This window comes from Sinohyriopsis cumingii, chromosome 10 (genome assembly GCF_028554795.1).
Source record: "Sinohyriopsis cumingii isolate HCF-2022 chromosome 10, ASM2855479v2, whole genome shotgun sequence".
Lineage (NCBI taxonomy): Eukaryota > Metazoa > Mollusca > Bivalvia > Unionida > Unionidae > Sinohyriopsis > Sinohyriopsis cumingii.
Genome location: NC_142970.1, coordinates 68,757,063 through 68,771,826, shown reverse-complemented (window position 1 = coordinate 68,771,826; position 14,764 = coordinate 68,757,063). Strand labels below are relative to the sequence as shown.

The window sequence follows — 14,764 nt, the reverse complement described above, 5'->3', positions numbered from 1 at the left end:
ATGGAGAACAAAACCGCAAGGACGTCCCCATCCCGATAGCGGAACTCCTGACACCAAAAGCATGGATCAGAGTTGGATGCTGGAACGTGAGAACGCTCAACCAGACTGGAAAACTGGCACAAGCAGTGAGCAAGTTGAATCACTACAACTTGACCCTCATGGGTGTAACAGAAGCACGATGGACTGGTGCCGGTAAACAGAAGTTGAACTCCGGAGAAGTCAACATCTGGTCCGGAAGGAAGGACAGTGTCAACCGGGAGGGGGTCGCCATCATTATCAGCAAGAAAAAAGACCAATACCGTTCTACAGTGGAAGCCAGTGAACGAGCGCCTGCTGTACGTCAGGATGAACTACAAGTACGCCAAGTTGTCTGTTGTTGTGGCCTATGCACCAATAGACGACGCGGAAGAAGAGGACAAAGACACCTTCTACGACGCTCTTCAAGCCGTTTTAGAGGACGTCCCTCGACATGACGTGCTGTTGCTACTTGCCGACTTCAACGCTAGCGTCGGCTGCGAGAATAAAGACAGAGAGAGGACCATGGGGCGCCATGGAGTAGGTGTGATGACCGACAACGGGGATAGACTGGTCAACTTTTGTGAAGAGAATGACTTGGTCATAGGAGGGACCCTGTTCGAGGACAAGGACATCCACAAGCTCACGTGGACGTCACCAGATGGCAGAACTCAGAACCTGATCGACCACATCATCATCAACGGCCGATGGAAACACTCCCTGCAGGACGTGCGAGTGATGCGGCACGCTGATATCGGCAGAGACCATAGGCTTAGGGTGGCCAAGGTGAATGTGAAGCTTGGGAAAGTTAGTATAGGAGTCTCCAGGAATCAGCGCTTCGATGTGGCCAAGCTGACAGATCCAAAAGTGAAGGAAGCGTTTAGGCTGGCCCTAAGGAAAAGGTTTAGTGTTCTAGAAGATGAGACAGCGCTGACCATCGACAATTTCAACAGAGTAATGAAGGAAGCAGGAGAAGTAGTTTTAGGTTATAGGAATAGTAAGAAGACAGAGTGGATATCAGGAGAGACGTGGACATGCATAGACGAGAGAAGACAGATTAAGAAGAGACTTTTGGACTCCAAGTCACCAAGACTGAAAGAGAGAATTTCGAAGGAATTTAAAGGAAAAGACAAGGAGGTGAAGAAATCAGCAAGGAGAGACAGGAGAGAATACACAGAGAGACTGTGGCAAAGGAGGCGGAGGCAGCAGCAGAGCAGAAAGACATGAAGACGGTGTACAAGAACACCAAGAAGCTGAAGGGCGACTACGGCCAGCACCACGACCTTCCAGTGAGAAATGAAGATGGAACTCATGTCACAGTGGAGGAGGAGAAGCTGAAGAGATGGAAGCAACACTTTGAGTCCATACTGAATCGCCCAGACCCACCAGTACTCGCTGACATTCCTGAAGCAGAGGAGGACCTTGATATCAACTGCGACGACATCACTCTTGAGGAGGTCAAGCAGGCCATCCACAAGCTGAAGAATGGGAAGGCACCTGGCAATGATGGAGTATGTCCCTAAATGCTGAAGGCAGAAGACACAAAGGCACCGCAGTTTCTTTGCCAGAGTCTCCAGAATATCTGATATAGCGAAGAAGCACCGAATGACTGGAAAACAGGAATCATCGTCAAACTTCCCAAGAAAGGAGATCTGGGGACCTGCAACAACTGGCGAGACATCACCTTACTGTCCATCTCCAGTAAGATTTTCAGTCGCATCATTCTCCAACGCATCACAACAGCTGTGGACGGCATCCTACGCCGGAAACAGGCAGGCTTTAGGAAGGGAAAATCCTGCATCGACCACATCTTCGTTCTGAGACAGATCCTTGAACAGTCCCATGAGTGGAATGGATCCCTTTATGTGGTCTTTGTAGACTTTGAGAAGGCCTTCGACAGTCTGCACCGAGCCTCTCTGTGGAATATCCTACGACACTACGGCATCCCCCAGAAACTTGTCAACGTCATCAGGTCCCTGTACGAGAACTTTGAGTGCAGAGTCATCCACAACAACCTACTCACTGAACCATTCAAAGTGGAAACCGGAGTGAAGCAAGGATGCATTCTCTCGCCGATCCTCTTCTCACTGGCCATTGACTGGATCATGCGCCGCACCACAGAGGGCAGGAGGCAAGGAATACAATGGACGCTGACCTCAATGCTGGATGACCTGGATTATGCCGACGACATCGGATTGCTGGCAAGCAGACGCCAGGATATCCAACAGAAGACACAACAGTTGGTAAAGACAGCAAGCACCATAGGTCTTCGAGTCAACATAGGGAAGACACAAGTCTTGAGGAAGAACACTAGAGTGGGCGACTCAATCCCCATCAACGACCAGCCTCTGCAAGAAGTAGACGAATTCACGTACCTGGGCAGCAAGGTCGCCACGGATGGAGATTGCACAAGGGAAGTCACCACAAGAATCAGCAAGGCCAACCAGGCCTTCGCAATGCTGAAGCCCATCTGGAGGACAACAAACCTCAGCGCCCACACGAAGAACCGTATCTTCAAGAGCAACGTGCTGAGCGTTCTTTTATATTGGTCAGACTGTTGGAAGACCACTGCTAACAAAGAACGCAAGCTCGAAGTCTTCCAGACCAAGTGCCTGCGACGGATCATGAGGATCTTCTGGCCAAACATGATCTCGAACGAGGAACTCCGGCACAGAGTGGGTGCAAGCACCATCGCTGAGACCATTGCAACTCGTCGATGGAGATGGCTCGGTCACGTCTGCAGAATGCCCCCTGACTCACTACCAAGGGTGCCACTGAGATGGACTCCACATGGGAAAAGGAACCGTGGCAGACTCAAAGAGACCATGTGCCGAACCGTGGAGCGAGAACTCAAGACCAGAGGCCTCGCCCTGCAGACCGCCCCCATAATAGCAGCCGACAGACCATAATGGTGCTCCCTTGCTGTCGCCTAAAGCACCAGACGGCGCAGAGAGAATTGATTGATTGATTGATATCTAATCAAATAGTGAGATTTACATCTGAAATGGGGGGGGGGGGGCGGGTTTACGCTGCATTTTTTAAGGGTTATTTTTCAATAACATTTACCGAGCTTCACAATGGTACTTAAAGCAGAATAATAGCTATGATCACCTGTATGCACATTTGAACGTTTGATTTACCTTTTGTTTGATCGTCAGTTTGATTAGTTTGAATGGCTGCTTGCTAGGTGTGGAAAATGCTAATCATACTGTGTTTATTAAGCAATACTTTTTTCATCTAAACTATTTTGCTAATTTAAACATTAGTAAGCTTTGTATGTATTTAACCAAAGTGAATGAATATTATGATCTCATAAAAGAGAAGGAGCAACTTTTCAATTTGCAAAGAGGATTGTGAATTGAGGCAAAATGTTCAGAACTCATTGTTGTGGCTGTCACTCTGAGCAGGGATATGACAGATAGATAGATAGATAGATAGATAGAAAGAAAGATAGATAGATAGATAGATAGATCCATCGATCGATAGATAGATAGATAAATTGATAGATATATAGATATATAGATAGATAGGTAATTAGATAGATAGATAGATAGATAGATAGATAGATAGATAGATAGATAGATAGATAGATAGATAGACAGATAGATAGATAGATAGATCCATCGATCGATAGATAGATAGATAAATCGATAGATATATAGATATATAGATAGATAGGTAATTAGGTAGATAGATAGATAGATAGATAGATAGATAGATAGATAGATAGATAGATAGATAGACAGATAGATAGATAGATAGATAGATAGATCCATCGATCGATAGATAGATAGATAAATCGATAGATATATAGATATATAGATAGATAGGTAATTAGGTAGGTAGATAGATAGATAGATAGATAGATAGATAGATAGATCGATATACAGATAGATACATAGATAGATAGATAGATATACTATTATGTGTGGAAAAGAAAACTTGGATGAGATATTTAGTTCTAGTATTTATGTTGCATTTAAGAAAAAGTTTTATGCAGCGTCCTTCAAAGTGTTATATCTTCAGTCTTAGAATGTCCTTTGTTTTGATAACGTATTTCAAAAAACGAATTCATATCAGCTAATTTGCTCATGAAACGTTGAACTCAATAAATGCTCATATGTGGTGGATGTACATTGAAATAACGATACAGTTTTAAATATATTAAGCCGTAGCGTTATTTTCTTTAATCTAAGTTCTGGTTCAAAACGAAAATATTGTGCGAGAATTAGTACAGTTGCTTTATCAGGCAAAAATAATTCCTTGTTTACTTATTTTCTAACATCTTTTTCAATTGAGGGAGTAAGGCTTGACATTGTTATTTTGTGTATACTGTGTACGTGTTCATCCTGAATGAAATGAATAGCTGGGGCATCTAAACCAAAATACTCGCACGTTTATGTCTTTACATGTACAGTTTGAAGCACAGGAACTGAATACATTTAATGAATTATAATTTTTCAACAACAACATCAACATCAATATCAATAATAATAATTGTTATTGATTATTTTTTAGTAGTAGTAGTAGCAATTGTAATGGTATTTGTTTTAGTATCCATGGTGTAAACATTGCGTAGAGATAACAAAAATTGTAATAGTAATTGAAGTCCTAAAACATAAAATCATTATTTTATAAACTTAAAGATGAAAACTACTCTCTGACATAAAAACGATCCCATTTTTTCATCTACTGAGGAAACAATTATGTTTCATTTGACATTTTTGTTCCAATATCTTTTTTTGAAAGCAATCAAACAAAAATGTACGTGAGAAACACTAGGGTTCGCGTAATCAGCAGAGCCTACGAACTATAAGCGATAGTTTTTCCATGTCCACATAAGTAAAAGTTAAGACTAAAATCCTACATTTTCTGCTCTCATCAATTTAGCCCCTTGCAGCGTATATACATCTGTCTTCATATATTTTGCAATAATCATAATTTCTCCTATCTTTGCTTTCTTCTGTTTTCATTCAAACGTGCTGAGAAAGGGAAATAGTTTTCACTTTGTTATATTACACGTACTAAGTTTCTGAGGAGTCATTTGAAAGGGTTATAACAGTCACTTCCGTTGGTTTCACATATCCTTCTGTAAGCTAATAAAACTGGAATCATTCATTCATTCATTCATTCATTAGTTGGTTGGTTCTATGGTTGAGCGGTTAGTTGATTGTCTTGAGTATCATGGAAGTACCAATATGTGTGCTGTTTTGGAGTTTGTTGCATTCTGCAGAAGTACATGTGCGTGCAAATGTTCTCAACCTGTTTTACATGGTTTTGAATGTGAAAAGGGATCATACATACGCGGACGCAGTAAAAACATGTGTCGTAACTTCTAGTAATGGAGTAACTGTTAGACAATAAATTAAATTACATACTTGGTCGCTATCAAGCTATAACTTTTTGAAAAGTATATTGGGTATAAACATCTTGGTTCATGTCCAGATGGTTATTGCACTGACGTGTTTACACATGTGGATACGACACGTAAACTGCAAACAATTATGTAAGAAAATAGTTGTTAATGTATTGCATTCTTGGTGTAAAATATACTCAGATTTCACTGAACAGTGTGAAAGTGTGAATGAGTGCATTAAAATGCAAAGAATTAAAACAAGACACTCTTAACATTATTATTAAAATTATTATTATTATTATTATTATTATTATTGTTGTTATTATTATTACTGGGGCCCGGAGTGGCCGAGTGGTCTATAGCGCATATCTTTACCGATCACTGCCTTTCACCTCTGTGTGCATGGATTCGAGTCTCGCACTCTGCCAGTGTGGTATGTGAGAAAGTTGCCATTAGCTCTTCGTGGGTCAGTGGCTTTTTTCCCGGGTTCTTCACCCACCAGTTACACTGGCCACAATATATTGCCTATCTTGCGCTGAGAAATGGCGCTAAACTTGAACACAAAATTAGAACATTGTTATTATTATTATTATTATTATTATATTATTATACATTATTATTATTATTATTATTATTATTATTATACATTATTATTATTATTATTATTATTATTATTATTATTATTTTTATTATTTATGAATAGTAAAATAACTGAAATTTATTCCGTTTATCTGCTTATAGGTTACGTTTGTCTTTGGTCCGTACAAGAAAATACGAAATCTTGTAGGTATTTCAGTTTAAATGCCCTCAGTGCTCACATATTGATTACGGTACAGTGATGAACTCCTGTTACTCAGACTACTCCCTGAATGTATACATTACTTCTGTAAGAGATGTACAATTTAGCTCGTAAATACGTATCCGGTGACAAGACAAGCACAGAGACAGTGCACATAACATAAGTATATAGAGTTTTGCTTCAGCGATTCGCACTGTTAGTAACGAAGTAGGAAGCAAATACATTACACGATTGTATTTAGTCTGAAACCGAACTTACATTAAAGAAGAAGATACAGCTTACTGTATTTAAATTGTATTATCAGTTATATGCACATATGCAATATATGAGTATTTTATGAGTTCAGTTTGAGTTGCTGGAGCACATTTATTATTTCGTTTACAGTTTCCTTAACTGAGTACATGCTAAGGAATTAAGCAGATTATAATCGCCGCAATATAAGCGTTTTCGTGAATGGATGATGATATTTCCTTTCCACGTAGGCTGATTAAATCACTGCATTCATAAATGAATGTATCGAATTACAATTTTCCGCAGGTGCGCTGAATATAGTATTCGTTTGCAAATAGAGGTAGCTGGGTCACATGTCCTTTCTAGGTGAGCCAAATAAGGACTTTTGTATATGAAATGACGTACTGAATTTCAAGCAGACGTAACTAATAATAATAATAATAATAATAATAGTTGTAGTAAAGTAGCAGTAGTATTAACAGTGGATGGTAATATCATAATTATTATTGATATTATTATTATTGTTATTATTATTGTTATTATTATTATTATCATTCTTTATGCTTTGGGTATCATGGGTGTGCTGCTTTCGCACTTTTTGTATTCTACTGAAATAAATGTACAAGCAAATAAAATTTGTCAAAGGTATTATCGTATTCGTGACTGTCTTCGTGAACCTGAAGAATTGTACAGATGCCGTAAAACTTGTGTCTTAACATCTCAATAATAATGGATCAGTGTTAGAAAATAACGATAATCGCTGGTCTCTCTTCAAGATGCATCTGTGGAAGACAGATACTGTACCGGTCATACAAAATGAGCCTTATCCAAACGGTTGTTTCTGTAATTGACTTTTTTATTTGTGGATACGAAAGGCAAAATTGGAAAAAGTTATGCAAAACAAAAAATATAATTCTTTGCATACAATAAAGGTACTCAACTTTCACCGACAATTGTAAATACTGGGAATTAGTGCATTGAAATACTAGGAATGCAAAAAGCACGTTATTAATACATATAAATAATATGGACAGACGTACGCACACGGTTAGTAAATAATGATATTCTTAGAAATATTTGTAATAATACATAATCTATTTTTATTTCAAATCGCTCCAGTCCTAAATCTAACTTCTTAAATATAAAGGATGAAAGCATGCTTAAAGATTTGTTTACATTTCGAATTATCAGAACATTTACTTATCATTCGTAGAATTGTTCGTGAACTGTGTACGTCTTTATTTATGCCAGGAAAGTTCGTATTTTTCAAAGATTTTTTTTCACATAAGCAAAACGTCTAAGCGGTAGCAGTCATTTAATTTCATATGCCCAATTATTGTTTGTCCAATAATAATAATAATGAGGACTTTGTATAGCGCCTAATCTTTAGAAGCTCTAAGCGCTTTACAACATTAGACAACACCTATAAGATAAGAAACATAATCATATTATTACAAAAACAAACAACACGAAATTAGAAAAACATTAAAAAATAAAAAACATGCTGAGCATATTTCAGGTAGGAAACATTATTAGGTCTTTAAGTTTGTTATTGCAGTCGAAATAAGTGAGTTTTGAGAGCCCTCTTAAATGTGATCACTGTGTCTTTGTGTCTAAGTTCAGTGGGCAATTCATTCCACGTCCATATGACTTTGTTTTCATAGTGGGAATAATGAGTATACGATTGTCAGAAGAGGAGTGTAAGTATCTTGCTGGTGTGTACACATGGGTGAGGTCAGGTAGGTACGTTGGACTAGAGTCCGACAGTGAAATGTAGCACAGAGAACAAATTTTGTGTTTGATTCTGGATCGAATAAATAGCTAGTTTAGGGTACAGAACAACGGGGATGTGTACTCTGATCGTAGTACTCTAAGCATGATCCGAGCACCTGTGTTTTGAACTTTTTTAAGTTTTTGGAGTAGATATTGATATGAACCAGACATAATTGAGTTACAATATCCCAGTCTTGAAAGTACTAATGAACACACAAGTGTTTTAGTGGCATCAACTGAAAGATATTTGCGAAATGAGCTGATGCGTCTCAGCTCAATATATGCAGCCTTGCATATGTTCATGACATGTTGGAGCAATGTGAGAGTGCTGTATTGTACCGATTGTGTGAGTTTAATGTTGGTGTTGCTGATATTTATTGTTTGAGGTAAAGGATGTAAATGACAAAGCCTTTGTGTTTTAATCAGAATGGCCTCAGTTTTATCATCATTCATCTGCAGATTGTTGTATGTCATCCATGAGTTCACATCAGAAATGTACCTCTCTACACACTGGATGGTAGCATCAACTGAGTTGGGTGGCTAGATTTGTATAGTTGGGTGTCATCAGCGTACAATTGGTGAGACACTGGATGATGATCTATGACACGAGAGAGAGAGAGAGAGAGAGAGAGAGAGAGAGAGAGAGAGGATAAATAGATGATTTAGATCCATCCTATACACTAAAAAATGAACACATTAACAATGAAATGTTTGGATATCTTCATTTCAATATATGACAAACACAATAAACGAGATTCAAGTCAAAGATATCCTACTCGGCCTGTAGTACATTTTGTCTCAACAGCGGTTGGTAGGTATCACGTTTATTCTTCAATTTTATGTCAATATTGATCCTACCATTGGTGGTGACGCACACACTAAATGCTTCCTCACGTATTTTATAAGCTCTAATCTAATCACAATTTGTGAATACCCATGTCCTGTATCCTCATTTGTTTTCACAGATAACAAAAGAGAAAGAAACGGAACGTAACAGATGTTTGTTTCTTCATTTTCTACATCAAAGAATGAATATGGCTTCTTACAACAAAGCTTACTTGTGGCCTTCTGTACTCTTAAATACAATCGCTCATGAAAATGCGACTGCTTTAAAGGTGCTTCTTTTTCCTTAAGAGATTTTTCAAGTTTCCTCACTATCAACAGGTTTCAGTAAGATTTCCACGGCTTTTTACATCTTCGTCTGTAATGAACTTCCAAGCGCCGCCCGCTTCTAAGGCTTTAAAAACCACGTGGCAGCAGTTCTGATCAAACACACGATAACGCCCATTGGAGCTGAAGGACCCCCACCATTTACTAATAGCATCTTCGTCGATAAAACCGTCTGGTAAAGTATACGTTCCGTTTGTTTGGATATTACCTTCTAAATAAATGTCTACGTCCAAATTTTGGCTGGGTTTGGCTGGAGAGTTTATAGCAAATATCTTGTCCGATTTCTTTTTAAGGTCCTTGTCACTAAGCCACCAGCTAATATGAGTTCCGTCGCTGAGTGTCATTGATGCGTGACCTACAGCGTCATGGCCGGGTAACCAAACGTAAATTTTAATCGGCATTGTTTTCTTCTCTTACTCAAATTGTCCTGTAAAATAGATAAGTATCGTAAATAAAAGTAGTCTACATATCTCATAATAAATTTCGCAGCCTCGATGGACAATGACAAGCACAATCTGGAAGACTTGCCAGAAATTCGCATAAATCCCCGAACATTCAGCAATATGTCGTTGCAATTAAACTAATGACATATAATACACGTGACGTACAGGTATACAGTAATAGCAGTAAGGTTTAGCTAAAAGTCTTAGTAGTATGGGGAAATAAAGAAGAGTATGCAATCCAGTTTAGTCTATATCTATAATGATGAAAGCCAGGATACATGTATCTGCTAAATACTTCCAGAACTGATGTCAATTATTTCAACTTTGTAATAATAATAATAATTTAAAATAATAATAATAATAATAATAATAATAATAATAATAATAATAATTATTATTATTATTATTATTATTATTATTTTATTATTATTATTATTATTATTATTATTATTATTATTATTATTTCTGGTTTTTGTCTTCTTCCGAGTCCAAACTGTATTGCCAAGGTAGTGGAGATGGTAACGTTACAGCTGAAACTGGCAAAGTTTGCGTGAAGCCGTCACGTTTTGAAGGTGGAGCTAATGTTAATATAGACTGAGTGTCTTCATCGGGATTAACTAACACACCACACTGATCGAATAATTTAATCTAATATTTAATGTACTCAGTCCCTTTATGTACGTGATATGCGTGATATAATTCAGATTCTTGGACTAATGCTAGTCTATGTACCTGGCGTCATCTGGCGAGGTCATTCAGTACTGACTTACCATCGTCCGATGAATAGCCCTTGGCTTTGGACATGCAATGGCGTTGCTGATACTGACTGAGGCGAGCCCTGGTTCGAAGCATATCGAGCGCGCTAGTAAATACTCCCGTGACTCTAGTGTCAAATGGGTTGGATTAGCTGTACAATATTCGGCATCTTCAACAGCATCGCTCGTCGCTTTGGTACTACTAGTTGATACGTGTGAGAGGGCTAGTTCTAAGTAAGCAGGGATAATATACTTATCCAGTCAATCATTGACTAAATTCATAGGTGGAGTTGTCGAACGGTCACCAGGCTCTGGTATTTTTTCAATACGCTTGGCCAAAGTGGCCAACTATTCCTTGTCAGACGGGGACAATGATTTAGACTGCTTCGCAACAGCTAGCTCTAGTAGCCAGTTACTAATTTCATCAATCGGTTTGGTTTGTAAAATGACATCTCTTCTGGCACGTGAACCTTTCATTTTGTTGAACCTTTTGGCAGATTGTCCATCCTTGTTGCTACACTGGTCATACATGTGATTACACCATTTTAAAACTATGCTAATATTGTGCAACAATTACATATAAATAAATATCAATAACGAGCAATATGTGCATATATTTATTATATCCTTGAACTTTGTGGACATTAAAACAATCGCGCATACATTTCGACATGGTAACAGCGAAGTATATGACATAAACTAAGTGATATTAAGCCACCCCGATCAGACAGGTAATGTCGGAGAAACGATATAAAATTTTAACTTTAACAATTGACATTTTATTTAAGATATACCCGTGTGAAGGCCTCCTCGCTGAAGCGAACGAACCACCTTATCACATCGTGGAGAAATGCTTTCCGCACAGGATGCTCTCAAATTAATATCAAGCCCTCTGAACCCTGCTTTTTCCGATGTTTATCAACCCAAATACAATGCCTTCAAGTTATCATATGGGTAGCATTAGCTGTAATGGATTCAGCATCTTCAACAGCATCTCTCGTCGCTTTGGTACTACTAGTTTATACGTGTGAGAGGGCTGGTTCTGATTCAGTAGGGATAATATACTTATCCAGCTAATCATTGACTAAATTCATAGGTGGAGTAACAATTACATATAAATAAATATCAATAACGAGCAATACATGCATATATTTTATATCCTTGAACTTTGTGATCATTAAAACAATCTCGCATACATTTCGATAAGATAACAATGAAGTATATGACATAAGTCACGGTTATTGAGCCACCCCAATTAAAGAAATCCCCGTAACCGTTACTTATCGAGACTTTAGTATAAAATTTTAAATTAATAATTCACGGATAAATACATTCATATTTTAGATTGGTCCGTTTGGATAATCCATTGTGTGTTTGTTAGAACAAGTTAGGTAATTAGAGGACGATCAAAAAAAAGTAATGGCTTTTCAAAAACACTTTTGTAGACAAGTTATCTTATCACCAGATGCCAATACCAATGACAATATTTTTGATACGATTTTATCCAGGAAGGAGAGCACAACGCCTGCAGAGAGTTCATACGTGCTTGTATTACAATAAGGCTACACAGGAAACATATTACCATACCTGATTGTAGTGTAAGGTGTTAAGAACGTGATAGATGGATATAATGTTCAATGTAGCAAGTTATTTTTTACACTTGACTATTTAGAGGAAAACCTGTTCTCTTATGAATTTTGTTTAAAATGGCACAGTTGGTACTCTTAGGACATAGTATAATTGTGCATCTTTTTACATTTGGTAAATAGAGCAATGCGAAATATCTAACAAATATAGCGGGTGTAGAAACCTAATTTTACAGTTTCAGTGGTGGCACTACGTATATGATGGGTATGACAGTTGCCGAATATAGCTATAAGAAAAATATACTAAACAAACTATTAGCTGCAAGTTTCAAAGATTACGACCGTATCGTGGTTGGCAGATACCAAGGTTTTAGGCCAAAATATTACAAAGAAGATACAAATGATTTCAACGAAAAAGGAATATGTGATGTATTGCATTATCCGTTTTTTGGTGAAAAAGCACATTTTAAATGCATAAATTCTGTTTCAACTGCTATTAACAAACAGCCCCTTTAAGGGCCACATGAAACTGCAAGCGACGAGACACTCGTCAGTTTCGGAACAGCAACGTGAACATAAACATCCACATTTATGATAGCGTTGCTGGCTAACGTCGTCGCAAACCAAACAAGTATTATGTAAATTTGTAGCTATAGCGATCTCAATTACAATATCTACCCTGGTTATTAAATTAAAGATGGACAAAAAACCTTGCTTAGATAGGACGGTTTTGGACATCGTAACAGTAAACTACATTTCGTATACTCACGGATATTTTCCCGTGTTATTAAAGCAACATGTTTCAGGTAAAAGCCACCCCAATTAGACAGGTAATGAAAGAGAAACATCCGTTACCTGTACTTATCGAGACTCAGTATAAAATTTAAACTATTTCATTTGACATTTTAATTAAAAATTGATTACGCATTTGTTTCTATCAGTATCCAAAACATAGGACCACATATCTTATTTATAAAATTCGGTCGACTTTTAAGAATTATGAAATTTATTGATTTCGATTGGAAATGTATAAATGTAATTACAAATAAACTTCGATATATATAGTAATTTACCATCCTATCTAATTGTGTAATATACCATTGATTAGAATAATTATAATTTTATAATACTGGAAACATTTATTACCTTAACTTAAACAATTAACACAAGTAAGGTCGTTGGAATAAGTCTAGTTATCAGCATAATGGTTTTTGTAGGTAGGAATGTGGTATCCTAAAAACCCATAATCCTACCTGTCAAACTGACGGTCATTACACAAAGTTATATATTAAAATTGGGTAGCAAACCAAGCGAGTTTATTTTACAATAAGGCTACACATGAAACATATGGCCATACATGAGTGTGTTGTGAGGTGTTAAGAACGTGATAGATGTATATAAATGTCAACGTAACACGTTATTATTTACACTTGATGGTTTTGAGGAACACCTATTCTTTTACGAATTCTGTTTAAAATGGCACAGTTGTTACTCATGGGACATATTATAATTGCGCACCTTTTTTACATTTTGTACCGGGTGCATAAACAGAATTTTGCCAGTTCATTGGTGGCACTACATACACCATGCTGCGATTTTAAAGTCACCAACTGCATCAATAATCGAGTATGTACAATTGCAGATAGGAGGAAACGATTTAAGGAAAGCTGTATCTTGTATCGACGTAGAGATAATCTGCACTGAAATGATATAAAAAGGTATCAAGCAAGTGCTGGTTGGAAATATACTACCCCAAGGGTATCCGAAGGGTATGACAGGTTCCGAATATTTAATTAAGTAAAAATTACTAAACAAAATATTGGATGCAAGATTTAAAGATAACGATCGTATCGTTTTTTGCACATACCGATATTTTAGGTCAAAATACCGGGCAAGAGATAAAACTCGTTTAAACGAAAATGGGAATGGGTGGTTGTTTGGCATTATCCGTTTTTTGTTGGAAAAGCACATTATAAATGCATACATTCTGTTTCAACTGCTAGTGAACAAACAGCCCTTTAAATTATTTTCTTTTTTGGGGGGGGGGGGGAGGGCCACCGGACATTTGCCACCATTTTATGTGTATGTGTATCCCCCAGGTATGTTGTTTGTTTTATTTTATAAAAGAATTTTCAATCAAAAATGTATTTCTTTTAAATTTTTGATGGGATATTTATATTTCCTAGTGTTATCTATAGGGGTATTCATCCGAGCCAAGTTTCATTCACCTAGCTCGAATTCACTTCCCTACTTCGTGTTTGTGACCTTTGCTAGAGGTCTCCTTAGTCTCGTGTTTGCTATATGTGTATTGCTATGTGGGTGAATGCTACAATAGCTTTCATGTTGAGACAGCATATCAGTCAATTTTCCTCAGTTTTCCTTTGTACCGGTTTTTTATATTATTAATTATTATTTTTTATTAATAATCTTTGAAAGGGCAACTGAGCGGTGGACTATTTTCAATAGAAAAAAGACAAAAGCCTAGTGTTTTATATGCGTGCTTATATGTGTCGCTCATCGCAAGATTTACTTCTTTGAAACGAGGCGGGCTGCACTCGAGTGAGGGCCTATACTTTATTTATTTGTTGTATTTCGCCGACTCGAGTTTTGGCCTCCTCTATTATTTATTATGGTCA

The 14,764-nt window shown here is 37.4% G+C and overlaps 1 protein-coding gene across 1 annotated transcript; it reads left to right on the top strand.

Moving 5' to 3' along the window:
- Window positions 1-345: 345 nt before the first annotated feature.
- LOC149790348 (protein CFDP2-like) lies at window positions 346-9,409 on the top strand. The gene is made up of 2 exons (XM_089973206.1): window positions 346-1,012; window positions 9,339-9,409. The coding sequence occupies exons 1-2, from the start codon at window positions 346-348 to the stop codon at window positions 9,407-9,409; spliced, it is 738 nt and encodes a 245-aa protein (XP_089829332.1).
- The last annotated feature ends 5,355 nt before the right edge of the window (window positions 9,410-14,764 follow it).